The sequence below is a fragment of the Delphinus delphis genome, chromosome 8 (genome assembly GCF_949987515.2).
Source record: "Delphinus delphis chromosome 8, mDelDel1.2, whole genome shotgun sequence".
Lineage (NCBI taxonomy): Eukaryota > Metazoa > Chordata > Mammalia > Artiodactyla > Delphinidae > Delphinus > Delphinus delphis.
Window position 1 is genome coordinate 107,725,936 of NC_082690.1, and position 26,995 is coordinate 107,752,930.

Below are 26,995 nucleotides of genomic sequence, written 5' to 3' on the forward strand. Positions count from 1 at the left end.
TTGGCATTAACAGATACATATCACTATATATAAAATAGATAAACAAGAACCTACTGTATAGCACAGGGAACTATGCTCAATATCTCGTAATAACCTATAATGGAAAACAATTTGAAAAATAACAGATATATATGCATATGTATAACTGAATCACTTTGCTGTACACGTGACACTAACACAACACTGTAAATCGACTATACTTCAATTTAAAAAAAGAGGAATTTTGTCTCTGAAACAGAGAACGCTTCCCCCAGAGGGGAGGAGAAAAAAGGAAAAATCTGCGAAGCAGAGTGCACAAGCAGCATCTGCAGATCAGAAGCTTTTCCAGGAAACAGAACGGCCAGCACCAAACACTTCCTGGTCTAGTAACTAAAACTGATTCTTTAGGAATCCAGTAAAGAAAAACACCAAGTCCCCGACAAGGCGTGTCCAAAGCGAGTTCAGGGCAAGTGGACCACGGAACAACATCCCTGCAGATCTGGGGCAACGAGGGGCGGGAACTGACTCAGAGATCCCACAGGAAAACCGCACGCAAGCCGACGGTTTCAAGCACATCGCTGACGCTTGTTATTTGCAGATTCCGTATCTGGGAACTTGCCTACTTGCTGAAATTTACTGGGAACCTCGAATCAATTCTTGTGGCACCTCTGTGACCGCTTACAGACACAGCACAGACGTTCCCGTTCCCAGCTGAGTTTGAACAGAGGACCTGCTGCCTTCTGTGTCAGCTGTGATCTTGTAAACAAGTGTCCTTATCCTAGTCTATTCAGTGCTCCGTGTTTGCATTTCTGTGCTCTCTGTTGCTGATTTTGCTGTTTAAAGCGGTCCCTGGGCACAATGCTGAAGTGGAGTCTGGTGTCCTTAGGTGAAAAGGCTGCGACGTGCCTCGGGGAGAAATCACGTGTCAGCTGAGCTGCAACCAGCTGTGAGTTACAGGCTGCTGGCCGTGAGCTCGGTGTTAATAACGAGTCAGCTCTATGTATGAAGTAACATTCTTCACACAGAAACACACCTACAACAAGGCTGCATACTGATCCGCAGATGAAGATGCAACCAGAGGCTCGCAGGATCCTCACCTGTGTGTCACCTGCGGACGACGGCCCAGGACTCCCTGGATCAAGGAGACGTCAAAGAGCATCCCGAGCGCCAGTGATGAGACCAGTGGGCCGTTCACTGCAGAAGCACTGCCCCCAGGACCTCTTCCTGAAAAAACCCTGGACAGTCAACTCCATCCACTTAAGAGGTGGAATGAAATGAAGAGCTGTGACGAGAAGGCCACTGTCCACCCAGCAATGAGCAGTGACCCTGGAAGAGGGCCTGAGGGATGCCGGGGCTCTGAGAGCTGCAGCAGGATGCGCGTTACATTGGGTGGACAGTGGCCACGTGCAGAGAGCTCGACACCAACAGGAGTCGGGGGGTGGGGAGGAGAGGCCGCGCGTGCACACGTGCGTGTGTGTGCATGTGTGTGCACGTGCAAACAGCTGCCTGTTCTCCACACGCTGTGACCTTTTCCTTCCCAGGTTCAGAGCTAAACTACATTCCTCAGCCCCCTCTGTGGTCAGGTGCTTGAGGTCAGGTGCAGCCTGTGGAGGACGTGAGGGAAGGTGGGAGGAGAGACGTGGTCCATGGGTTATCTCTTTTCCCTGCCTCACCCTCTGAGCAGATACAGGAGACCCGGGAGAGAACTCCAGAGGCCAGGGCGTGTCCCCACTACCTGGCGGGAGGAGCCTGAGTCCCTGAATGGCTGCATGGATCAGAACTGCCACCGCCACCTCTTCATTCCTGCCAATCCCCAGTGGACCGAGAAATAAAGCATCTATGGGTCAAGTGCCTGAGATCTGGAGGTCTGTTTAGCACAGCTATCAGCTTAATCCACCCCAAACAATACAAGGAGAGAACACTAAGTGTCTCACAGCAATAAAAAAGGAGGCAAAAAGCTGTAATCAAAAATGACAAGTAAAGATTTCAGCCTTCCAGTGTTTTGTAATTGTTTCTTTTAAGTTTACAGATTCATTTGGAAACAGTCTCCCTTATGGCAAAAAATAAAATAAAATAAAATAACTAAAGTTCAGCATTTCCTTCACGGACTTTTTCTCCTTTTAGAGTCAAATGAAATCATCATAATGATGTTGATTTATTAACAGCGTGTGTACTTTGAGGCTTACCCACGTATTTCTATCCGTACACGGCCACCCGTTACCTGTAACCCTTTAGAGAGACACGTCTGAAATGTTCATTAAATGTTACTGACAACCACTTCTGGCACTGGCATCTGTGCTTTTCCATATGACGAAGTTTTTATAATAATCTTGTTAACTTTTACAAGAGATGTTAAATGACATGGAAGAGAGAAGAGCTGGGACTTCCCTGGCGGTCCAGTGGTTGGGACCTTCCACTGCAGGGGGATGTGGGTTCGATCCCTGGTCAGGGAGCTAGGATCCCACATGCCTCTGGGCCAAACAACCGAAACACAGAACACAAGCAATATTGTAACAAATTCAATAAAGACTTTAAAAAAAATGGTCCACTTCAAAAAAAATAAAAATCTTAAAAAAAAAAAAGGAGCTGAATGCCAGGACAGCCACATTGCTGGATTCATTCTGGGGTTCAGGTCGCCCTGAGCTCTCCCTAGAAGGTAGGGCAGTCTGGCCTCACTCTTAGATGACCGGTGTCAGCAGCACAGCACCCTCAGCCCACATAGGGCCCCTCCCCAGAGAGCAGGGCCGGGGGAGACCACGAGCAGAGGTCTCCTGGGAGAGCAGAGACCCCACCCCCGAGGCACCAAACCTACTCATTAGACCCCCGGGGCACCAGGAGATGAGGTCCCGGGTCAGAGGCCACGTGATGTACCTGCACCAAATGGCCAGGTGGTGGCGCAGTGAGCCTCCCCCCCCCCCCCCACCCGCGGCCAAGTCCCTCTGATCCCAAGCGCGGCCCCTTCCCCATCAGGGCCTTCAAGTACAAAGGCTGGACATGGCACACCCGATCCCCCTTCCAGAGCGCCCCAGAGGCCGTCTACATCCGAGAGACAAGAATTCCCAGCCAGAGGTGCCCACTCAGCCTGACTGTGGGTCTGCCATCTGCCGGCCTCCAGAAAGCCCTCCTGGGTGCCCCGACCCACCTCAGCCTCCCCGCTGGCCCAGACGCCGTACCCAGTAGCCAGACCCTGGACAGTGTCCTCGGGGCGTTCAAGTCCAGCCCAGCCCAGCCCAATGGGTCCCCCGCCACAATGTACCCCACTGCCAGGTGCCCCCCCTCCAGGCTTCCGCGTGCGTCCCTGTCACCTGCCATCCCCGCGCCCGAGGGAAACCCTCCTCCATCTTCTGAGGCCCCGCTGAAATGGAACCACGGCCGGGAAGACCCCTCTCCTGCACCCCCAGGTACCTCACGCACGTTCACCCCAGAACGACGGTCTTCCTCGTGGGCGATACTGCAAACAGCATTGGGCCTGGGCCTCCAGGGACAGCTAGGACGTGGCCAACAGGCAGGGCGGGGAAGGGCACACCGGACACAGCTTGCACACCCCAGGAAGTGGGGAGCACAGAGCGGCAGGGGAAGAGGCAGGGCCCTCCTGAGTGCTGGCAGCCCGCCTGCTAAGGCGCCCACCGTGCGCGTTGCTGCTGCAAGGCTGGTCTCTGTGCCCCCGAGGCTTGGCCTCCGGCCCTGCAGGCAGCAGGTGCTGCTGGCAGTGCACGAAGAGGACGGAGCGGGAGGTGGTCGGGACCACCAGGAGGGGGCAGGCGGGGCGGGGGGCTCGGCGGGGAGGGGGCAGGAGCCCAACGCGTGGGCCACAGGGACCGGCCGGGCAGAGGGGCCCAGAGGCATCTGGAGCTCAGGTCACGCCTGACGCTGACCCGGGCGCAGGCTCACCGTCTGCTGCAGGTCCTCGATGACAATTCGCAGCACCAGTGTGTTGCCCTGGCTCTCCTCCGTCCTGGCGCCGCCCGGCTTCTCCGCTGTGGCCCGGATGGTGTCATAGATGGTCTCTTCCTTGGAGCTGTCTGAGTCCGATTCCTCCGAAGAGTCGGAGAAGCTCTGGGCCATCTCGTCCTCACTGGATGTCGGGCTGCGCGGCATGGCTGTTTGTGTCTACACAGAGGGGGAGAAGGAAAACAAACTTTGGGGGAAATTGAAGAAAGAACCCGGGGGCATCTGAGTGAGGCAGGCTCCCACGTTTGTGGACGTGATCACAGGCAGAGTGACCCGTTGTCCAGCGCTCGAGCCAGGAGGCCGCCAGGACCCAGTGGGGGCCCTGTGAGCCCTGTCTGCCCCGGTGCTTGGAAACCCAGCATTTAAAAGGAGCCCTAACTCTCTGTGGCCATGACCACAGCCTACGGGGATTAACCAAAGGGGCAGTGGGGCAGTTTGAAACGTTCCGAGGTAAGAGAAAAGGCTCCCTTTGTTTTTCCTGGAGGACAGAGCAGCAGGAAGGGAAGAGATGCAGGCTTCAGGTCAGAAGGGTGCTGAGCTCCTGCTATAATAACTCCCTCTGCTTCAAACACAGCAATGATAGGTATCGTGTAAAAACAGACCCAGCCCGCAGGGCCAGGCTCAGAAATGAGATAATCTCCAGGCCCAGGAGTGCAGCAGAACCCAAAGTCGTGGGCAGGCTGACGGGGGAGGCTCGGGAGTCCCCAAGAGCCCGTGGAGGCTGGGAGGGCAGCTTCCTTACCATCAAGCGCAATGAAAGTTCAAAGATCCCCATCAAGGACCCGGGTCAGGAGGCCAACTGCCACCTTGGACCACGGCTGTTAGCAGGACAGAACTGGGGAGCAGGCAGCCCACGGGCACACCCCCAGCTCTATGGGCAGGGGTCCAGAAAGGTTCAGATAAAAGCCAGTGCGACCCGGGGGTGCTGGTGGGGAACAAACGCGCCAAACCAGCAGTTGCACTTCTGCGTGACTCTGTAAAGGAGGTCAAAGGCCAAGGTCACGTGCACAGGAAAGATGTCCAAGACTGTTCCCTGCAAAACCAGGGTGTCCTGGGTGACCCGGCTCACAGGCTGTCTTCCTCCCACGGACTGCACAGCTGTGAGCAGGCTTGAACCCCAGCTACACACACAGGACCCCAAATGTAATCCTGAGAAAGGAAATCGGTCTGTAGGACCATTCAGACACGGTGTCCTTGTTCACAAAGGTTGGAAAGATGCAGACTCGTCTACTGACTGTGAGTGTGATGTGAGTGACGGGGCAGAGGCACCGATGGGAAACACAAAGTCCTGAAGTCGGGAGGGGCAGAAAGGGGTTCACAGGGCCTGTGACGCCACTTGTAACGTTCGGTTCCAGCCAACAGGACAGAACGCCAAACTTCGACAAACCTGGGGACACAGATGTTTGCTACATTATTCCCTGTGCTTTGCTTTCAGTGTTGGAAATATTTCACAGCAGAAGAAGAGGATGGAGGAGGGAGGAAGGAGGGAGAAAAGCAGGAGGGAGGGCGGAGGGGGGGAGGGAGGAACACGGTCACCTGCCCGTCTGCCTCAGGTGCTGGGGTGCACGGCCCCTGCACTGTTTCATTTTGGGGGGAGCCTCAGAAAAGTCCCAGGCAGGACAAAGCTCGGCCACCGCCAACTCAGTGTCCAGTCTGGGAAGGCTGACGCCCACCGTTTATTTCCAGAGTGCGTTGAAGGACAGCAAACACCCCGGGAAGTGTTTCTCTGCTCGTCCACCAGGTCCCTGGACATTTGCAGCAACTGACCAGACACACAAAGCCCGGCAAAGTGCGGGAGGCACTTTAGAAACGCACCCTCACCCAGGGAAAGGCAAGACCGTGACTAGGTCAGGGGCTCCCTTCCAGCCACGAGGATCTGGACCATCCTTGGGCAAGGGGCCGGGATAGTGTGGCCCCCAGATGCTGTTCTGTTTGGCCTGCAGAGGGTTTAGAATGTGTCCTAACCCAGAGGCTTCACATGAAAACACAGATTTCTGGCTCACCGTGACCCTCGGGAGAATCTGGCGTTGCTGGGGGTGGCCACACAGCGCTCGGGGCAGGAGCCAGCTGCGGCGACCTCCCTGGCCAGCCCGCCCTCCCCCCCAGGTCCTCCCGGAACCAAGAGGCTCCATGTTGCCAGATGTCCCTCCTGCCCGGCTCTCTCCCCGGCCCACGGGCCGTGAGTCTGTGCACCTGACGACCGATCCGCCCAATCCCCCAGGCTGGACTTCTCCTCTGTCTTCTGCCTTCAAACCACCCGTGAGGGGTCCCCAGCTAAACATCTCAAACAGCAGATCATCCAAATCACCCAGGGAGATCTGACTTCTTAAATTAAAATTTCCAGAATTCACCCGTGTCGTTCTGCATTAAAATTTCAGGGCACCTGGGAATTCCTGTGCTCACCGCCAAATGCCTTTGTCATTTCAGCTTCATGTTTTCCCAACCGTACACGTGCAAGACGTGGAGAGGGTGGAGAGGGCTGTGGCCAAGGGCAGGGTCTGGATACTCCCGGTTCTACCTCAGGAACGTCCCAGACAGCCTGGCGGCACCCTCTACTAACACATTCACTCCTGCATTCGCTCGTTCACCATTTATACAGGAAAAAAGTAAGTGCCTGGCATAATTACATGCTACATACACACTATGTAATACAGTTACAATTATAATATAGAAATAATTGTATATTATTATATTACATATACTTATATGTGTGTAATTATCATAATATATTATAACGTAATATAAATGTAAATTGTGTATTATACAGTTGGGTATACATAATTATTTCCAACTAGGTTTCCAGGTTTCTATGAAGCATATCCTCTAGAAGAGGGGTTCTTCATCCTGGCTGCACAGGGAAGTTACGTGGGATCTTTAAAAACAAAAACAAAACCAGTGGTGCCAGAAGGTCTGATTCAATTGGTCTGGGTGAGGCCCCAATATCGACATTATCTTTAGACGCCCCCCAGCTGAATGCAATGAGTGAGAGCTCCGGGTCGCCTGGAGCCGAGTCCGTGCCTGTAACTGTGAATCACTAGGCATCAGCACAGAGAGACAAGGAGGGATGAGCCCCGCCTCCTCCTGGGGGGTGAGGGGCCACGTCACTGGTGGATGGGACGGGCGCGGGTGTCGGGTCTGGTCTCTCCGGGCTTCGGTGGCTTCTTTCTGTCCTGATGGGTGGAAGTTAGTACAGAGTAGCTTCTGCCCCAGGAAGAGCTGCTTCTTCCCCTCCTGACCCCGTGTCTGTGCTGCTTCAGAACCCAGCAGGGACCAGCAGAAAACAGGCAGAGGGATAATGGGACGGGACATCACATCACAGGTGGGGATCCGTACCAAATGAGGAGGAACCACGGTCAGGTCCGTGGAGGCCAGGCACGGGCAGGGGCAGGGGCGACTGCTGGTGGGGTAGGGTTTAGTGTTGTGGTAGGGGTTAGGGTTGTGGTGGGGTTAGGGTTGGGGTAGGGTTAGGGTTGTGGTAAGGGTTAGGGTTGGGGTAGGGTTAGGGTTGGGGTAGGGGTTAGGGTTGGGGTAGGGTTTAGGGTTGGTGTAGGGTTAGGGTTGGGGTAGGGTTAGGGTTGGGGTAGGGTTAGGGTTGTGGTAAGGGTTAGAGTTGGGGTAGGGGTAGGGTTGGGGTAGGGTTAGGGTTGGGGTAGGGTTAGGGTTGTGGTAGAGGTTAGGGTTGGGGTAGGGTTTAGGGTTGGGGTAGGGTTAGGGTTAGGGTTGGGGTAGGTGTTAGGGTTGGGGTAGGGTTTAGGGTTAGGGTTGGGGTAGGTGTTAGGGTTGGGGTAGTGGTTGGGGTTGGGGTAGGGGTTAGGGTTGGTGTAGGATTTAGGGTTGGGGTAGGGTTAGGGTTGGGGTGGGGTTAGGGTTGGGGTAGGGGTTAGGGTTGGTGTAGGATTTAGGGTTGGGGTAGGGTTAGGGTTGGGGTGGGGTTAGGGTTGGGGTAGGGGTTAGGGTTGGTGTAGGATTTAGGGTTGGGGTAGGGTTAGGGTTGGGGTAGGGTTTAGGGTTGGGGTAGGGTTTAGGGTTGGGCTAGGGTTAGGGTTGTGGTAGAGGTTAGGGTTGGGGTAGGGTTAGGGTTGTGGTAGAGGTTAGGGTTGGGGTAGGGTCTAGGGTTGGGGTAGGGTTAGGGTTGGGGTGGGGTTAGGGTTGGGGTAGTGGTTGGGGTAGGGGTTAGAGTTGGTGTAGGATTTAGGGTTGGGGTAGGGTTAGGGTTGGGGTAGGGTTTAGGGTTGGGGTAGGGTTAGGGTTGGGGTAGGGTTAGGGTTGGGGTAGAGGTTAGGGATGGGGTAGGGTTTAGGGTTGGGGTAGGGTTAGGGTTGGGGTGGGGTTAGGGTTGGGGTAGGGTTTAGGGTTGGGATAGGGTTATGGTTGGGGTAGGGTTAGGGTTAGGGTTGGGGTAGGGTTTAGGGTTGGGGTAGGGTTAGGGTTGTGGTAGAGGTTTAGGTTGGGGTAGGGTTAGGGTTGGGGTAGGGTTAGGGTTGTGGTAGAGGTTAGGGTTGGGGTAGGGTTAGGGTTGGGGTAGAGGTTAGGGTTGGGGTAGGGTTAGGGTTGGGGTAGAGGTTAGGGTTGGGGTAGGGTTTAGGGTTGGGGTAGGGTTAGGGTTAGGGTTGGGGTAGGGTTTAGGGTTGGGGTAGGGTTAGGGTTAGGGTTAGGGTTTAGGGTTAGGGTTAGGGTTTAGGGTTGGGGTAGGGTTAGGGTTGTGGTAGAGGTTAGGGTTGGGGTAGGGTTTAGGGTTGGGGTAGGGTTAGGGTTGTAGCTGGGGTTAGGGTGAGGGTCTCTGGGGCAGCGTTCCCATGCAGGTTGAGCTGGGACCCCAGAAAGCTCATCGGCTTCCAGCAGGGTGGGCCTCAGTGCCAGCTTTCGAGAATCGGGCGCATGGAGAGCCAGGTCAGAGCAGACATAGCCCCGGCCCACCCCTGCCAGGCCCTGGTGTGCCTCCCTCAGGTGCATTCCAGGTCCGGCTTCCAGAAACAGCTACCATGGCTTGAAATTTTTTAAAAGTAATTGTGCCCCGATTGTTCACTTCCACCATGTCCATTTTCTCTAAAGCACTCGGACGTGCTTTCCATCTCATCCTCTTGCTAATGCAGCATTTCCATCCATCCTCACTGTCCCTCCATCATCTGGGGCACAGGGGACACTCGCTGAACCCTGGGCAGGAGCTGGGGGGCAGCAGGCCTCGGGGAGGTGCCAAGTTCTGGCGGAAGCTCAGAGCCCAGCCACATGCCGGGTCTGCAGGCGTCAGCCGCCTTTAAACTCCAGCCACTGCTGCTGGGCAGGACTGTGAACAGCCCACATTTCCAGATCCACAGGTGGTTTTGAGACAGGTCAGATGAGAGGCAAAAGCTTGGAATGTACAAATGTTGGAAATTCGTTGTTTTTCCAGGGTGACGTTGCAGCTGCAGACCCCATGCTGGTGACCCGTCGTGGACACGCAGGCCTAAACAATAAGGTGTGCCTGACCCCAGGGTCTTCTTTCCAGAAAAGCGAAAGCGGTGATGGTGGTGGTTTGAGGATGTTTGCGCCAGGCTACAATCAAATCGACTCTGGGAACAGAACTGACAACACCAAGGGGAACGGGTCCTGCGTCCCCAACTTCCCCACCGGCCACAGACATCATTTGGCCACGAGGACCCCACCGTGGCCCTCACATCGGCTTAGGGGTGATTGTCACACAGGGACGTGTCTGCCACCAACACCCACTGGACGGGTCTGAAAGGGAAAAGGCGGCACCGGCACCTGCTTCCTTCCGGGATGTCCTAGGAGTTCAGGCCCAAAGCCCCAGCAAGAAGGTCTTGACCTTAATAACAGGCTTGGGTAAGGTGATCACCTGATCCATGGGAAAAGCAAACACCTGGGAAAACACTTAATTATTAACTGTGGGTGGGATCGCAGGTGACACAGAGGGCACCGGGGGACATTTACATTTTGGATAAACAACGGATACGCATTATCCTAAGTACTCCCTAAATAGCGCACAGGGCATACTCAGGCTAAAACAACACCCATCTGAAATTCACACAGGCTTCTCTAACCCCATCATCATGAGGGGGCGGGGAGGTTCCGAGGAGAGGCACCGAAAGACCAAAACTCAGTCTGGATACCACCTCCCCCAAGAAAAGTCAGCGCCAGGACACGGGAGGGAAGATGACTCACCACCCGCGGGCAGACGTTTCTAGTATAACTAACCTCTCGGGGAAAATACCAAGCTCTACAAACACAAGTCGATAAAGTTCAATGTCTCTTAGAACGTGTTTGTTTCATTGGCCCCGCTGGGTACCTATTAATAAGGGAAAAAGAAAATAACGGTGGTAAAAGCAATTTCAACAAAGACTCCATGTTCTGCCGAAGTGTTCCAGGCAAGCATGCAATGGTTCCAAGAAAACAAAATCTTAAACTGTCTCATGGGTCCCCTAACACCTGTGAGGAACAGACAGCTAGGTTTTCCTCTTGGTTCCTTCCAGACACAGAGAAAATATGAAACCTGACCTGGGACAGAAGTCAGTTTGTTTTTGGTAGTAAAAACAAACCAAAAAACCCATGGCCGAGGCTGACTTTATCAAGGTCAAAGTTGCAAGAATCATCTATATGAAGATCACCTTGAAAATGGAGAGAGTCCACAGCTCTGGTTTATTTCGTGTGTGTGTGTGTGTGTGTGTGTGTATGATTTTCTTGCAAAAAAGAGGTTTTTATTCAACTGGAATCTCAAAGACACCCGACACATTTAACACACTGGAAGCAAGATTTTGCGACTATTCATTTATTTTGCACATTCGAATGTATATAACTATCTTATCCTCAAAGCAGTGAGACCACCCCTTCCCTGAGGGGCTGCAATGGCACTCTGTACAGACACGGGAACTCGGGTCAAGGTCACAGCCAAAGATTGGCAGCAGCCTCCACCAGAACTGGCAGGTCTGGAACCGGATTCGGGAGGAGCCCGGGTTCTATCGCACTGTTTGAGAGTTGCTAACAGATGATGGTCAATGCAGGCTGAGAGCGAGTGAGGGTGGTGGAAGTAGGTGGGTTTCGGGGAGGAGTGGGCCAGGTGGAGCATAAGAGCAGCCTGGGAGGGTGAGAGAAAAGCATGCCCTGTGTCTCTGTGTTCATTTAATCCGTGTTACTTTTCCCCGCACCCATACAACACATCCACTGAGAAGGGACCGGGAGGCCCCGGGGCAGTGGTCAGGGGCATGGGCTGCCCTGGAAGTTGCTGCAACACCAGCCCCCTAGTAACTGAATCAGAATCTGGTAGGGGTGGTCTAGGGTTCAGACCACACCTCAGAGTACGGGGAGACACCAGGATTCAGGTCAAGCACCACCTCCCTCTTCCAAGGACCCCTGCCTGGAAGCCGCCCCCCTCAACTACCCCCAGCAGAGTGACCGCAGCTGCAGCCCACGTGGCGCCACATGGCAGCCACCCCATCTGTTAGGGCCACACCCTCTACCACGCCGCAGGGCCGGGGGGTGGTGTAAACGCAGACCCCGGCCACCAGCGTGGCGTTAGCCCCTGTGTCTCCCCATCGAATTCACATGTTGGAGTCCTGACCCCCAGCACCCCAGAATGTGGCTGTATTTGGTGTTGGGGTCTTTCAGGAGATGATTATGGTGAAATGAGGTCACTAGGGTGGGGCCCTAATCCCACAGGACTGGCGTCCTTATAAGAAGAGGAGGTCAGGACACAGACACACAGAGAGACAATCTACATGTGGAGGAGAGGGGCCTCAAGAGGACCCAGCCCTGTGCACACCTGGATCTTGGATTCCAGCCTCCAGGACTGGGGACAGTGAATGTCTGTGTGTGAGCCCCCCGGGCTGTGGGACTTGGCTACGGCAGCCCCAGGAAACTCACACGGGGGTGAGACCCTCCTGACGTTCTCCTTAAATGGGTGCATGAACCACATTGATGACCAGAATACGCCATGTAGCCAGGTTTTCTTGGCATCTCCATAGCCACTGTCTAAAATAAACTCTCCATTTCCATCCCATCTTGCATCTTTGGAGGAACTCAGAGGACGAGGTCTGTCCTCTCTGCCCACAGCTTGTCGGTACCATCATTTCCCCCTGGGACCCTCTCCCGAGGTCCCTGAGTCTTTCCTTCAAGCCTGGCTCACCCCAGCCCAGGTCAGACCCGACTCCCCAAACTATACAGACTCTCCTCCCCTCTCCTCGCTCTCTCCCGGGAATACCCGTTGTCCATACCGCCCTGTTAACCTCCAATGATTTCCAGCTAGTGTTCTGAGAACCATTCCATCACATACACTCCAAACCACCCCTGGTCAAAGAAGTTTGGGAAACATAACTAGATTAAACAAAAATGCACCCATCGCTTTACCGCAGAATTGATCAGACTGGTCGTCTGAGAGAGTGGCAAACGTTGCATTTCCCAAAAGCACCTGCCCCCGAAACGCTTTCCCCTGGAGAGGTCAAATGTCATCTCCCGCAGCAGCCATGTCACGCGCCTCCAGTGCACGTCCCTCACAGGCCAGCTCCCTGCCAAGCACAGCCGCCCCAGGTCCTTACTGCGTAAAGACACGCACGGCGCGAAATCTGAAATATTCCTCGACTCAGAAGAAAAGGGCTCCAGGCTTACAGCTACTCAATACCTCCTCCTTCAGCCAAAATCATTTTCCCCGAATCAGAAAAGGAGCTGCCTGAATTAAAATGACGTCTCCATCGAAGATCGCTGACTATGAGAGGAAGGGTCACACGCCTTCGTGGCGTGTTCTACGTGCACACGGGAGTGTTGAGAAGGGTTCTGGGTAGATTAACAGAAATGCTGGGATTTGGAGCTGAACCCACTTCCCTTCCGTGCTGCAGAGTTCCCTCGGGACTGTGTGCTCTCCAGGCAACAGGACTGTGGTCCCCACCGCTTCCTTTTCCGGACTCAAGACGGCCTTGGTCTCCGCCTCCCCCAGTCCTGGAGAGAGCCAGGCTGGGTTTCCCATAGGGCCACAGGGGGCTCCCGTCTGAGCCTCTAAGGTAAACGGGGCCACACAATTCTAAAGAAATCCTGTTTTTATCATAGGCCCACATTTCCGTTTTCTTCCAGCATAAATTAAGAGATTCTGACCAACCAGCGTGCACCCAGCTCCTAACCTCTTCACAACACGAGCGGCTCACTCGTCTAACATTGTTGCAGAAACCAAGAGTCAATTCACCCAAAGAAAAATGAGAGCCAAGAAGTCCGTCCCTCTCCTGGGAGGCGGTCTCTCCCGGCGCCTCTCAAACCCAAGCTGTGTTCAACAGTCCTTGTGTCCTCAGGGACCAGAGGCCCAGACCCTGACAGCCCCAAGGTGGATGTCAGGGGACTAGGAAATGAAACCCCCTCAGTCAGGACCCAAACTCTTAGAACACGAAAACTAAAAGAGCGTTTCCTTAACTGGAACAGTGCATCTCCCCCAGTCCTGTAGCAAACATCAATATAATCGATAAACAAGCCAACAGATAAGTGAATACATTGTCTCAGGATTAAAAGGATGGGGGAAAATAATTACTTTTCAGATATTATGCTTCTCTGTGTGGAAAAGCCAAGAGGATCTAGTAATAAATTATTTAAACCAGTGAAAAAGTGCAGCAAATGTCAGATAAGAAATTAATACACAAAAGTTAACTGAATTCTGTTACATTTGCAATAGACAATTAAAAAACATTTAAAAAAAAATACTGTGGGGGCTTTCCTGGTGAAGCAGTGGTTGGGAATCCGCCTGCTAAGGCTGGGGACACAGGTTCAAGCCCTGGTCCGGGAAGATCTCACATGCCACGGAGCAACTGAGCCCGTGAGCCACAACTACTGAGCCCGTGTGCCACAACTACTGAAGTCCACGCGCCTAGAGCCCATGCTCCGCAACAAGAGAAGCCACCGCAATGAAAAGCCCGCACACCACAACGAAGAGTAGCCCCCGCTCACCGCAACTAGAGAAAGCCCACGCACGGCAGCGAAGACCCAACGCAGCCAAAAATAAATTAAATTAAAAAAAATACCATCGTACTCCCAACGATAGCCAAAAATATCTAAGAAAAAATATCTAAAGCAACCTGTGCTAGACCTTTATGGAGAAAATTCATAGGACACCATTTAGAACAAACACAGAAAGAAATGAAGGAAGAGCCAGATGGATGGAGAGATCCACCATCATCACAGGGTTTCATATCTTAAAGACAAAGGTTCTCCACAGTATACGGATGTGCTGTAACTTCCAACAGAAAACCTGGTAGCACTGTTCACAGAACTCAACATTCTGATTGTAAAATGTGTGGACGACGGGAAAGAGCCCAAAATAAACAGGACAACTTTGGAAACCAAGAGGGGAATCACTCGATCGTTTGCCAAGGCTTCCTAAGCAGTTATAATGTGAGGTTAGGATGACCTTGCTACAAAGACAGACACGGAGATCAGTGGAAAAAACAGAGAGCTAGGAACAGGCCTTGTAAATGCGGGTATCCAATGTGTGTCCCTGCGTCGGAGGGAAAAGAACCAGTACATACGTGATGCGGACATCGTGGGGTATTCATGTAGAAAGTGTAAGAAGCAGAGCCCACCTGGCTCCATACACGCAAACCAATGCCACACGCGCTCAAGACTTGACTGTGAAAAGCAAACCTATAAACGTCTAGAAGAAAAAAATACGAAATGAACCATAATAGAAGATCTCTTATTCACTCTTATTCACACCTTCACTGCTGTAACAGATGAGCACAGACTTACTGGAATAAAACAACAGAAAGGTATTCTTTCTCAGCTTTGGAGGCAGAAGTCCTAAATGCCACACGGGGCTAATGCCAAGGCGTGGTCAGGGCTGATTCCTTCTAGAGATTCCAGGAAAGACTCCGTTTCCTTGCCCTCCTCAGGTTCTAGGGTGACCTCTACTCCCCCAGACAGTCAGCCCGCCTTCTCCCTCCAGTGCATCTGTGTCAGACCCCCTCTGCCTCCCTCTAATGGGGACCCCGAGATTACATTCAGGGCCAACTCAAATCGTCCAGAACCACCTCCCCATCCCAAGATCCTGACCTTTATCACATCCACAAAGCCCCCTTTGCCACATAAGGTCCCATTCGTGGAGTCCAGGGGTTACAGCCTGGATATCTTTGGGGGCCGTGACTCAACCTACCACACATACGTGAAATGATTATTTGTCGAATCAATCAGAGGGGAAAAGCCTTTCTTTCAAGAATGCACCAATACAAGGCCTAAAGGGAGAGACTGACAAACTCAGTGACGTGGAAGCTAAAACCTCCATTAGACACAGAGGACAGGCACCGGAAAGCTCTGCAACTTCGGAAGGACTCGTGTCGTCCCAAAGAGCACAAAGCACGGGACTCAGATGCACGTGGGCAAGGGCGTCGTAAGGGCTGAGCGACAGAGGAAAACCATGGACACGGGACGCAGCGAAGTGCAGGCCCCGTGGGGAGGGGCCCTGGGAGGCTCTGCCATCGTGCCCCGAACGCAGCCCCTAAAGCCTCACTGCTACGGACTGTAGTGTGTCCCTGAACTTCATATGCTGAAGCCCTAACCCCCAATGTTGCCGTATTTGGAGAGAGGCCCGTAGGGAGGTACTTAAGGTGAAATGAGGTCATAAGGGCTGAGCCCTAATCAGATAGGGCTGGTGTCCTGAGAAGAGGAAGAGATACCCGAGTCCCCCACCCGCTGCGTCCCCCTCTCTCTCTGCCACGTGAGGCCACAAGGAGAAGGTGGCCGTCTGCAGGCAGGAAGCGAGCCCTCACCAGGAACCATATGAGCTGGCACCTTGACGCTGGGCGTCCAGCCTCCAGCTCTGGGATAAGTACAGCCCGTCGTGTAGCCCCCAGTACTTTGTGATGGTGGCCCAAGCTGAGACACTCGCCTTCTTCAGGGTCAAGTGCAAAATATTACAGAGCCTACGGGCAAACAGGCTTAGGCAGCCCAGACCACTCAACCCCACGCAGCTTCACCCACAGGGGCCCGAGGAAGGGACCCGCCCAGCCAGGTCGGCCCCTGCGCGGGCCTGAAAGGCACGGCCCACCACATACCTTCATCTCTGGGCCCCTGGGCCTCTGGCATATGTGTGTCCCCAGAACGTCTGCTTCCAGCAGAGACCAGTTTCTCCAAAATTGAAAGCGAAATCCCCAGACAGACTTCTTCAAGGAGTTTGCTGTTTTACATGCAGGAAGCAGTGTCTTCACAGCCTCGGCACCTGCAGGGCAGCGTCCTCAACCTCACTGACACAGTGGGTGGCACGGAGGTCCCCAGACCCTGGAACGGCCACTCCTTGCAGGAGAGATGCCCCTGCTCTTTGGAGTTCGCACACTTCCAAGGCTCGCTCGTGACTGGGGGAAGTCTGCCTGCGGTTGGGTCAAAACCCTAACACGCAGGTGTATGAGCCTCTCGTGCCCACTGTTAACAAATACCACCAACTTGCGTGAACCCCTTGTTTACAGAAGCAAGGCCATGCCCGCTTCCCCTGCACTCACCAGCCACGCCCCCGGCCCCGGCATTTATTCCCCGACACCCCTCACTTGCTCATGAATGACATACACCATCCTTCCCTTCTTTGCACACCGTGTGTGCATCCCCATTCTTGAACGGACCACATGCTTCCTGAGGGTGACCTCTGCATCTGGCTGTGCGTCCCCCGGAACCGAGAAAGGAGTGTCGCCCGCCCTCGGGGACGCTTGGTGAGTTACCAGGGAACTGATGGGCAACAGCGTCCATGCCACCAGGAAACAAAGTGAGGACGCTCTGTCGACATCAGGAGTAATCACAGAGCAGCCGGGACAAACCGATTCAGGTGACATGTATGGACACGAAACAGTGAAGGGGAAAATCAACTCATCGCAGGACAGACCCCACTGATATAAAGTTTTCATATATAAACTAATTATATAGTTGGCTGTGGCCCTATCGATATATATACATATATAACCGAAAATCAGAACAGCAATTCCCACTCAGGAGGGAAAACCCATGGGAGCCAAGCGTGAGTCACCTCAAAATTTTTCTTTAAAAAGTAAGTGAAATAAAATGGAAGAAAATGTGGCACAATCTTAGAATGTTCATTCTGATGGTGGGTATAGAATGGTTATTACGTTTTTCTACCTTTCTATGTTTATAATGTTTCTAATTAAAAATAAAAACTTTAAAAAATTAAAGGACTACGACGTAGGATCTGCCTGTAATGGTCTCATCACGTCCGTCCTGGGGCACTGAGCACACTCTTCATCAGCAGGAAAGCTGAAGGACAGAGGGCAGAATGCTAAACCTATATAATATATAGTCTTAAAATGTACAAAACGTACTAAATATGTCTATATAAAAGTATATTATATAAATATGTTACTTATAAATAGCATTATTAAATATTAAAAGATAAATATATATTTAAAATATGTTATTAAATATATTATGAAAATATTGATCTACATAAACATATAAAATATATATAATCGATATTTATTAAAACATGTATAATATTTTTAGGTGACAGATTTTCATGCTCGCAGCGCCCTTAGGTTGAGAGAAAACGGAGCTGACAGTACAGAGGGCTCCCGTGTACCGGCTCTGTCTCCCGCTCAGATAAGCAATGTACTGTTTAACTCCTAGACCATTTCTGCCTCAGGCCAGCCTCCCGGACAGTTTCTCTTGGACCAGAGAGGCCCGCAAAGGACAAAGATCTCTAATCCCATCTAGTTCACCCAGTTCTGATGAACCTGTCTCAGGATTGAAAACAAAAGGTAACATCAAAATACGCCCCTGTGGCCCGGGTGACTGCTGCTCTCCGGATACTGGGTCAGGCTCCCGCAGTTGGTGTGGGCCCCCCTGGTGAGTTGCGGCCACCAGGCTGTGACGCTGGTGAGAGGTGAGGATGTGGGGTCCCGGCCTGGGCGCCTCCCCCTTCCCTCCTCTTGCTGGGCACCCGAGGGACCACAGCTGCACCCTGCGGCACCCCTGGGAGGTGACACAGCCCGGAGAAAATACCCCCAAGGGCATGCGAGCTCTCAGAATCCAGGTCACGGTGGTGAGGGCGAGGGGCTTGTGCCCTTTCGATATTACCCACCCCCGCCTTTCGATGTCAGCGGTGTCTGGCTGGCTGACATGTTGGCTGACACCCCTTCTGAACTGTGGGTTACCAGCAGCGAGGTCAAGGTCTTGAGTCTGGGAACTGGGTGCGTCAAACAAGATTACAGACTTGAGACGTCCGGCGGAGACAAAATGTCCCTGAGGTCTTAAAACTGAGACGAGTCTGTTACAAAAAGGCTTTAAAATTTTCAGATGGAGCATGGGGTCTCCCAACAGCTTTCTGTACTGCTCCCAGGCATCAGGCACTGCCTGGGTAGGTGGGTGCTCTGTCTGGGCGCTAAGTCCCTGACCCTGCAGGAAGCTCTGTGGCCACTTGTTTGGGGAGGGCCCTGGCTGCACCTTGGGTGGGGCAGCCGCTACCCTCCCTGGTCCTGCCATCACCCATAATGACAGAGTTTAAGCTGAGGACGGGTTTTCTTTAATTCCTGTCATCCCAATGGCTGTGGGAACCTGCTCTCCTCTGCAACCATGGTTTCAACTTTCATCTCGTTTTCCCAAGAAAGGACCTTAAGGAAATACCTTTCTCCTCCGGGAGTTTAAAACCACCAAGCTACCCGCCCAGCGCGAGAAACTCTTGCAGTCTCTACGGGGGACGCACCTCAGGTCAGCACATCCGTCCAACAGCCCATGGACCTACAACGTCCCCCCACAGGAGAATGAGGTCCAGACGCCAAGCCCAGGAGTCAGTTCTGACTCACCTGTGCGTAGCCTCGTTGAACCCCACGGTGAGATCACCCAGCCCACAGAGCTCCCTCCTCGGAACCCCTACACTCAGCCTGCCCTGGGGGTTCCCAGCCCCACCTGAGATTCAGGCTGTCCTGGGATCCAGGAGTCGCTCACCTTCAGGTGCCCCCCAGGTGGTACAGATGCTCAGCTAGGGTTGAGAAACGAGGGCGCCTCTTACACTGTCATCTAGCTTTCTCCTGGGAGCAGAGACCCCTCGTCCTTGAGCAGCCCCCCAGAATGCCTTCCACTGGCTGACCTAACAGTCCACTCTACCAGTTCTCAGGACCCAGCCCAGGCCAAGTTCACGGAGCATCTCTGTGACCCCTGGCAGGAAACCATCTCCCCTTCGCCCTCTGCTGACCTCCAATGGAGGATGACTCTTCCACACCTTCCAGCGCTGCACAGATGGACGGACCGATGGACAGGACATCTGAGCTTGCGGAGAATGTGAGCAGGGGAAGTGCTTAGGTAAGAGACTGGCCAACAAGGCACGTCTTTCCAGACAGCATGAAAGCAGCAGGTGCACGGTGATGGAGCACCTTTAGTTCTACTAGAGGCGTGTGTATCCTTACTTACTTTCCAATTCCCGTCCTAGAGGGACTCAACATTCACAATAGTGGCAGGTGGCATCTGAGGAACACTTGACAATATTAAAGAATCCATGTGACTCTGAAATGTGTATCTACATAAATCTAGACATAACATGTGGAATGAGATACAGATTCTCTGCATAGACATCTGAGTGGCAGAACTGTGACTCACTTAATGGTCATAAAAATATTCAATGAGATTAAATTTTCAGAAAACTGAATTTGAACGTCTTTAAATATCGCGATTTGAAATTATGATGTGCATTTATTTTAGTATTTTGCCTTTAATGGATAATTAGAAGTATTTTTGTAGCTACTGTTTTCGAAACCTTGTGAAAAATAGTTTAATGTTTAAATTTATTTTAGTTCACATTTTAAATAATCCACCCAGATTCTGTACACTTTGAACATATTAAATTTTTAAGTATTTAGATTATCACTCTCAATGGAACGTAAATTATGTAACAATTTATGGATTACATAAATTGGATTATAACAACATGCGTAGTAATTTTGCTAAACAGGAGGCAAGACAAACACATTTGATGGGATATATAATAATTAACGAGTGAAGTTTATTACTTATCCAAATATCACTGGGCATCAACACAGTACCCAAGTGTGCAAATAATAATTAAATCCACTCATATTGGTATATTGCCAGCTTTCAGTCATATAATACGGTAAATCCGCACACTTTTAAATTTATTATGAAGGATGATCTGTGAAAGCAGAAGGAGAAAACATATTTTACCTAAGAGCTTGCTAGCTTGATTTACAATTTTTAAACAGGAAGGACGTGGCTTGTCGTGTCGGCCTCCATGTGTACTTCTGCTCCAGCGCCCAGATAATAGGACAGGCCTGCCAGGAGGGGCGTGTGGACCGCTCCCCACAATGAGCTCTCAGCGGACCTGAGGTGTAAAAACTCAGAGACTCCCAAGAATGACAGGGGAGCAGCTGTTTCCTCTGGGACTATGGACCTTCCCTGTGCATAAAATCACAGGAGCTGCAGGAAAACAGATGCCCAGCACACACACGGGGGTTCTGCTGGAACCAGATCAAGGTGCCAGTGTGGTCATATCCGGGTGAGGACCCTCCTCTTGGCCGCAGACGGTGTCTCCTCCTGTGTCCTCACCTGGAGAGCGGGAGCGCTCTGGGGTCTCTTTCTATGAGGACACTAACCTTATAGGATCAGGGCCTCACCCTTGTGACCTCATTTAACCTTAATGACGTCCGTAGAGGCCCCATCTCCACATACGGCCACACTGCGGGTTAGGGCTTCAACAGAGGGACACAAACATTCAGTCCATACCATCCGGGAAGGCCCACCTCTGCTCTCAAGCCCCCCGGCCACACTGGAGCTCTCGGCTGGAGGCGTGGTCCAGGGCTGCAGGAGTGGGTGTAAGAGGAACACCCCCACGGGTGCCCGAGGCTCCTACAAGAGACGAGCACCACTCACTCGGCACCACTCTGGGACGTGTTGAGCGTGTCACCAGAAGGGGCAGATGGCCGTCAGAATTTCCAGCCCAGCGCACACACCCCGGGCACAAAGGAAACTCTCAAAATACGTTAGCAGCCGAGATCCCCACCCTCCTTGCCACCCCGCCAGTTCCCTCCCTGACCTCACACAGAGGAAGGATGCCCAAGAAAGGCTCCGACACCAAGAACACGGGCGGAGGGCCACGGGCATGGTTTCTCGTGGAACTTTATTGAAAAGAAACCGCCTTTTGAGCATCCTCTCCCATATTTCAAATGGTTTCTTCAGGAAAGGATCTCACAAGCGGAAGAATTGTGTTATTAGCACGTATGCATTCCTACATGCAATCCCCCACGCGAGAACACAGCCAGGAACCTCCAAAGACAGTCATAAGGGCTGCATTTCAAAGCCGCACAGCCTCACGGGCTGATGGGGGCTGAGAGGTGAGCATCCTGTCCTCCACTCAATGTCACACCTGTCATGTCCAAGCAGGGAGAGGTATCACAACTTGCCTGACAGTGTTTTTATAAATCTCTTACATTTATATTTCAAGCATTTGGACTTTTGTAGACTTCAACAACAATGAAAGGAAAATCGTTCACAGCCCTCAGGGAGGATAAGATTTTAAAAGGGGAGAAATCAATTCCAGATCGGGTTCCCCTTCTTGCTGGGACCACAGGCGGGTAAGCATGCTGTGATCTGAGCTTTCTGAGTAGAGTGAAATTGAAGGCCCCTAATGCCACTGTGCAGGCTGACTGCTGTGCTGGCCTCAGTATTTGCACCACTTCGTGCCCCCTCAGAGCGAGTCCTCTTCCCAGGACGGCTCGGCTGCCAGGTACTACTGTTGAATCCTCCTCCTTGACCAGCCAGACAAACATCCCCCAGGGAAATGCTCCTTCACATCCACAAGCTAAGAGGGGGCTTTGGCTAAAACAATGTTAACTTCTGCCCAAGAGTTTCCTCTTCCAGAAAAGTAAGCAACGCAAATGCTGAAGTCCCATTCATGCAACACAAACCCAAATGGACTGGGTTGCATAGAGTCCCCCCAGACCCACATCCACCCAGAACCTCAGAATGGGACCTTATTTGGAAACAGGGTCTCTGCAGATGCAATTAGTTTAGTTAAGATGAGGTCAGACTGAAGCAGACTGGGTCCTAAATCCAGCGACTGGTGCCCTTACGAGAAAGTCATGGAAAGATGCAGACCACGTGCAGGGAGGGGCAGGGAGACAGCCAGGTGATGACGGAGGCAGACACTGGAGTGATGTGTCCACAGGCCAAGGTCAAGTCAAGGTTGCCAGCTACCACCAGGAGCTGAAAGAGGTGAGGAAGGATCCTCCCCTGGACCCTTCAGAGGGAGCAGGCAAGGCCTGATGAACCCATGAATTTTGAACTGTGACCTTCAGAACTGTCAGAGAATAAATTTCTGTTGCTTTAGGCCACCAGCTCGTGGCAATTTACTAAAACAGCCACAGAAAACTAATACACCGAAGATTTACACTCAAGGGAGTAGCACCATTCACAACTCTTCTCGGGCTTCCCTGGTGGCGCAGTGGTTGAGAGTCCACCTGCCGATGCAGGGGACGCGGGTTCGTGCCCCGGTCCGGGAGGATCCCACATGCCACGGAGCAGCTGGGCCCGTGAGCCATGGCCAGGGAGCCTGCGCGTCCGGAGCCTGTGCTCCGCAACGGGAGAGGCCACAACAGTGAGAGGCCCGCATACCACAAAAAAAAAAAAAAAAAAAAAAAAGATAATAAGAAAAATCTTAAAAACACACAAAGGGAGAAAAAAAATTAAAGACACGTTGCATCCAGAAGACAGACTTAAGAATTACAGCAGATTTCTGGCTGAAAACAGTGCAAGTGAGTGGACAGTGGAGCAATGTCTTTAAAGTACTGACCCAAAGAAAGGCAAATGAGAATTACATAACCAGGGAAAACATCTTTCAAAAAATGAAGACTCTTCAGACATAAAAGCTGAAAGGACTCACGACCAGAAAGCCTTCCCGACAAAAGAAGTTAAAGGAGAACCTTCACAAAGAAGGAAATGATACCAGGAAAAAAAAAAAGAAGTTACACACAAGAGAATGGGGACAACTGGAAATGACGACCCCACGGGTAAATACATGAGTTTCTCTTACGTAACCTCTTTAAAAGGCAACTGACTGTTCAAACAAGCAAACAGAGAAAGAGAAAGAGAGAGTTTATAAAATATGTGGGAGAAAAATATATGACCACAAAAGCACAAGAGTTGAGAGGGGAAAAGGTAGCACATTGTGGTAAGGTTCTTACACTATACATGAGCGGGAACGGTATCACAGAAGAGAGACGTGAGAAGGTAAAGATGTATGCGAGAAACCCTAAGCAACCACTAAAATAATAAAACATAGAGTTATAGCTAATACGCCAAAAAAGGAGATAAAATGGAATCATAAGGGACTTCCCTGGTGGCGCAGTGGTTAAGAATCCACCTGCCAATGCAGGGGACGTGGGTTCAAGCCCTGGTCCAGGAAGATCCCACATGCCACGGAGCAACTAAGCCCGTGTGCCACAACTACGGAGCCTGTGCACCTAGAGAGCCCGTACTCCACAACAAGAGAAACCACCACAGTGAGAAGTCCACGCCCCGCAACGAAGAGTAGCCCCCGCTCGCTGCAGCTAGAGAAAGCCCGCGTGCAGCAGCAAAGACCCAATGCAGCCAAAAATAAACAAATACATTTATTTTTTTAATGGAATCATAAGATGCTTCTATTCATCTAAATGAAGGCGGAAAGATGAGAATAAATAACAGATGGGATGAGCAGAACGCAAAGAGCACAATGACAAACTGAAACCAAACCATTGCCATTTCACGTTAAACAGGACCCAACCCTAAGCCGTCCATAGGAAATGGATGTTAAAAATAAAGACAACAACAGGTGAAAAGTAAGAAGACAGGAAAAGACATACCAGGTTAATGCTCATCAAAAGAAAGCTAGAGGGCTTCCCTGGTGGCGCAGTGGTTGAGAGTCCGCCTGCCGATGCAGGGGACGCGGGTTCGTGCCCCGGTCCGGGAAGATCCCACATGCCGCGGAGCGGCTGGGCCCGTCAGCCGTGGCCGCTGAGCCTGCGCGTCCGGAGCCTGTGCTCCGCAACGGGAGAGGCCACAACAGTGAGAGGCCCGCGTACCGCAAAAAAAAAAAGCTAGAGAAGTAAAAAAAACTTTCCAGAAAATTGAAGAGGAGGAAGCTTCCCAACTTCTTCTACGAGGCCAGTATTATTACCCTCATACTGAAAAGAGAACAGATCAATACCCTTCACGAACACAGATGCAAAAATTCTAAGCAAAACGTTAAGAAGTCAGATCCAACCATATATAACACTTCATGACCAAGGATGATTTATCTCAGGAATGCAAGGTTGATTTACCATTTGAAAATCAATCAACGTACTTCACCATATCAGCAAAAGAAAAATAAAAACCATTCGATCAATTCAATAGCTGCAGAAAAAAGCATTTGATAAAATCCAACATTGATTCATGACAAAGCTCTCAGCAAACTAGGGCTAGAAAGAAAACTTTCTCGGTCTGATAAAGGGCGTCTCTGCAAAGCCCACAGTGAACGTCATACTTAACGGTGAAAGACTGAAAAAAATTCCCCCAAAGATCAGGGACAAGACAGGGATGTCCAATTTCACAGCTTCTGCTCAATAACAAGAAGAATAAATAAAACACATCCTGATGTGAAGGGAAGAAATAAAACTGTCTTTATTTGCAGACAAGATCGTTGTCCATGCAGAAAATTGATTGGAATCCTAGAAAAAACTACTAGAACTGTTAAGTGATTTAAGCAAGATGGGAGGATGCATGATGAATATAAAACAACCCATTGTGTTTCAACAAAGTTGCAGGGAACAACTGGAAATTGAAATTTAAAGACAATACCAAGTACAATATCAACAAAACTAGAAAATGTGCTTCAGGGAAAATCTGACAAAAGCTGTGAAAGCCACACACACTCAATACAACAACCCACTGCGGCGAGAAGACTTCAAACAACAAGAGACAGCCTCAGAAGGAGAGTCCCAAAGTTCAAGTTGTCACCAACCTTTGCTACCAGTTGGGCACCCGGCAACTCGGGGCTTCCCCTGCAATGTGGGAATGACAGGGGCTTTGCTGACTTTCCTGGGGACAAATGCCATTATTTCCATTTGTGCACTTGCAAAAAAAGTGACGCAGAAGCAATGAGCTCTGGGGATCCCTTTCCCAGACGTACCCACGACCAGGTCTCCCCTCCCCGCCAAGCCACAGGGCACGGGACGTGCTTTGCTTTATTTAAACGATGCTACCTGCTGGTACTTCTGATCAACAGGTACAGGATGGAAGTAAAGAGAACAGAGGAAGCAGTTTCCACGCAAAAATGTGGAGGAGGCGACAAGCTTGACTAATTTATGGTCTGGGCAGTAAAAATAGCATTTCCGGCCAGGGTGGGAGCAGAAGAAAGGCAAGAAAACACCAAGTTCCCTACCTTAAGGCCGTCCAGCAATGCTTCGTACAACAAGCCGCCAGCTCAAGTCCAAGTCAGAAAAACCAACAAAAGCAACATTCGGTTCCTAATTGAAATAGATACAGGCCTCCGGAAAACACGTGCACGTGGCGTATTTGAGGAAGTTTGTCAATCCACGTAAATAAGCCGCACCACGCATGCCCACACGCCAACGTGGATCAAACTGATTTCAGCCCAGGAGCTCAAGCCTCTAGAAAGTGCTGGAACCACAACCCAACGGGGTTGGTACCATCTCCAGATACCACCTGTGACACTTAAGTAGACGTTGCAGGCAAATTCCAGGTTGCCAAGCGGGAGGGGGTGGGGGAGGGATGGAGTGGGATTCGGGGGTTAACGGAGGCACACCATCATACAGAGGATGGATAAACATGGTCCTACTGTACAGCAAAGGAACTATATTCAATGTCCTGTGATAAACCATCATGGAAAAGAATGTCTAGGGGCTTCCCTGGTGGCACAGTGGTTGGGAGTCCGCCTGCCGATGCAGGGGACACGGGTTCGTGCCCCGGTCCGGGAAGATCCCACATGCCACGGAGCGGCTGGGCCCGTGAGCCATGGCCGCTGAGCCTGCGCGTCCGGAGCCTGTGCTCCGCGACGTGAGAGGCCACAACAATGAGAGGCCCGCGTACCGCAAAAAAAAAAAAAAGAATGTCTATATATGTATAACTGAATCACGTTGCTAAAAGCAGCAATTAACACAACATTGGAAATCAACTATACTTCAATTGAAAAAAGGAGACAATTTTTAAGAAGACAGAAAAATCCGGGGGCAAGGACAGAACCTCATACAGCCCCTCCTTCCTGCCAGCAGAGCCCCCAACACAGCCCCAACTGGACCGCCCAGTTACTTCTCGCTACAAAGCACACTTCCACTTCTATGGGGAAGACTGGCCACATCCCGGCCTCCTCTTGAAATCCCACAGCAAAAGGCAGCAAAGGGATTTTATTTTCAGCACACGTGAACACCAGGACAGGCAGAAAAGGAGCAGCTAGGAGAGCACAGGAGAGATGGCAGAAGTCTGGTGAGCACAGCTGCCTCCAGGGGTGGACCAGCAGCCAGCTGGCAGCGCGGGGTTCCAGAAAGGCTCGAAGTGACCTGCAGGTTCCTCGCCTCGGGCGGAAGGCGGGAAAACTGGTTCAAAGTTTGTCCGGGGAGCAGTCGGATCCCCAGGTCCAGTCCTCCCGCAGGGCAGCCGGGTGACTCTCCTTGTCCCCATAGGAGGAAAGAGGGAAAGTGGACATTCTGGAGGGAGACCCTGAAGGTGGGGAGGTGGGACCACACAGGGAGCGAGGGGACTGAGTGGAGTCCACACACGGAACAGCGGGTCTTCTGCCCTCACCAGGCCCCTTCCCCTCACTGGGACCCCAGGACTCAATCTCTGAGGAGACGTGACGAACCCGAGCTAAGAGCTTCATCCCCGGCCGTCAGGATTCCCCAGTGAAACGTCCAAACCCCCCTTTGCTCCCCTGCGGGATGCCCGGCAGTCTGCCATCCTAACCCTGCCTACCTTCCCGTCACGTTGCCAACCGTCCATCTTACACGTAAACAGCCGAAGGCTGTCCGACTCCAGGCAAATTATACGCCTGATCACAGAAGGCCAGGGGGATAAAACTGAGGGAATCTTCCAGGAGTCAGAACAACAATGCAAAGAGATGGGAGACAGGAGA

General features: G+C 51.8%; 1 protein-coding gene across 6 annotated transcripts in view; it reads right to left on the reverse strand.

Moving 5' to 3' along the window:
* Positions 1 to 26,995, reverse strand: part of SHANK2 (SH3 and multiple ankyrin repeat domains 2) — a 546,027-nt gene that overhangs the window by 455,817 nt on the left and 63,215 nt on the right. For all 6 annotated transcript variants that reach the window (XM_060019467.1, XM_060019468.2, XM_060019471.1 and 3 more), the window contains exon 3: positions 3,871 to 4,089. In XM_060019467.1, coding sequence (XP_059875450.1) covers positions 3,871 to 4,077 — 207 coding nt within the window. In that variant the 5' untranslated portion in view covers positions 4,078 to 4,089. The remainder of the gene's footprint in view (positions 1 to 3,870; positions 4,090 to 26,995) is intronic.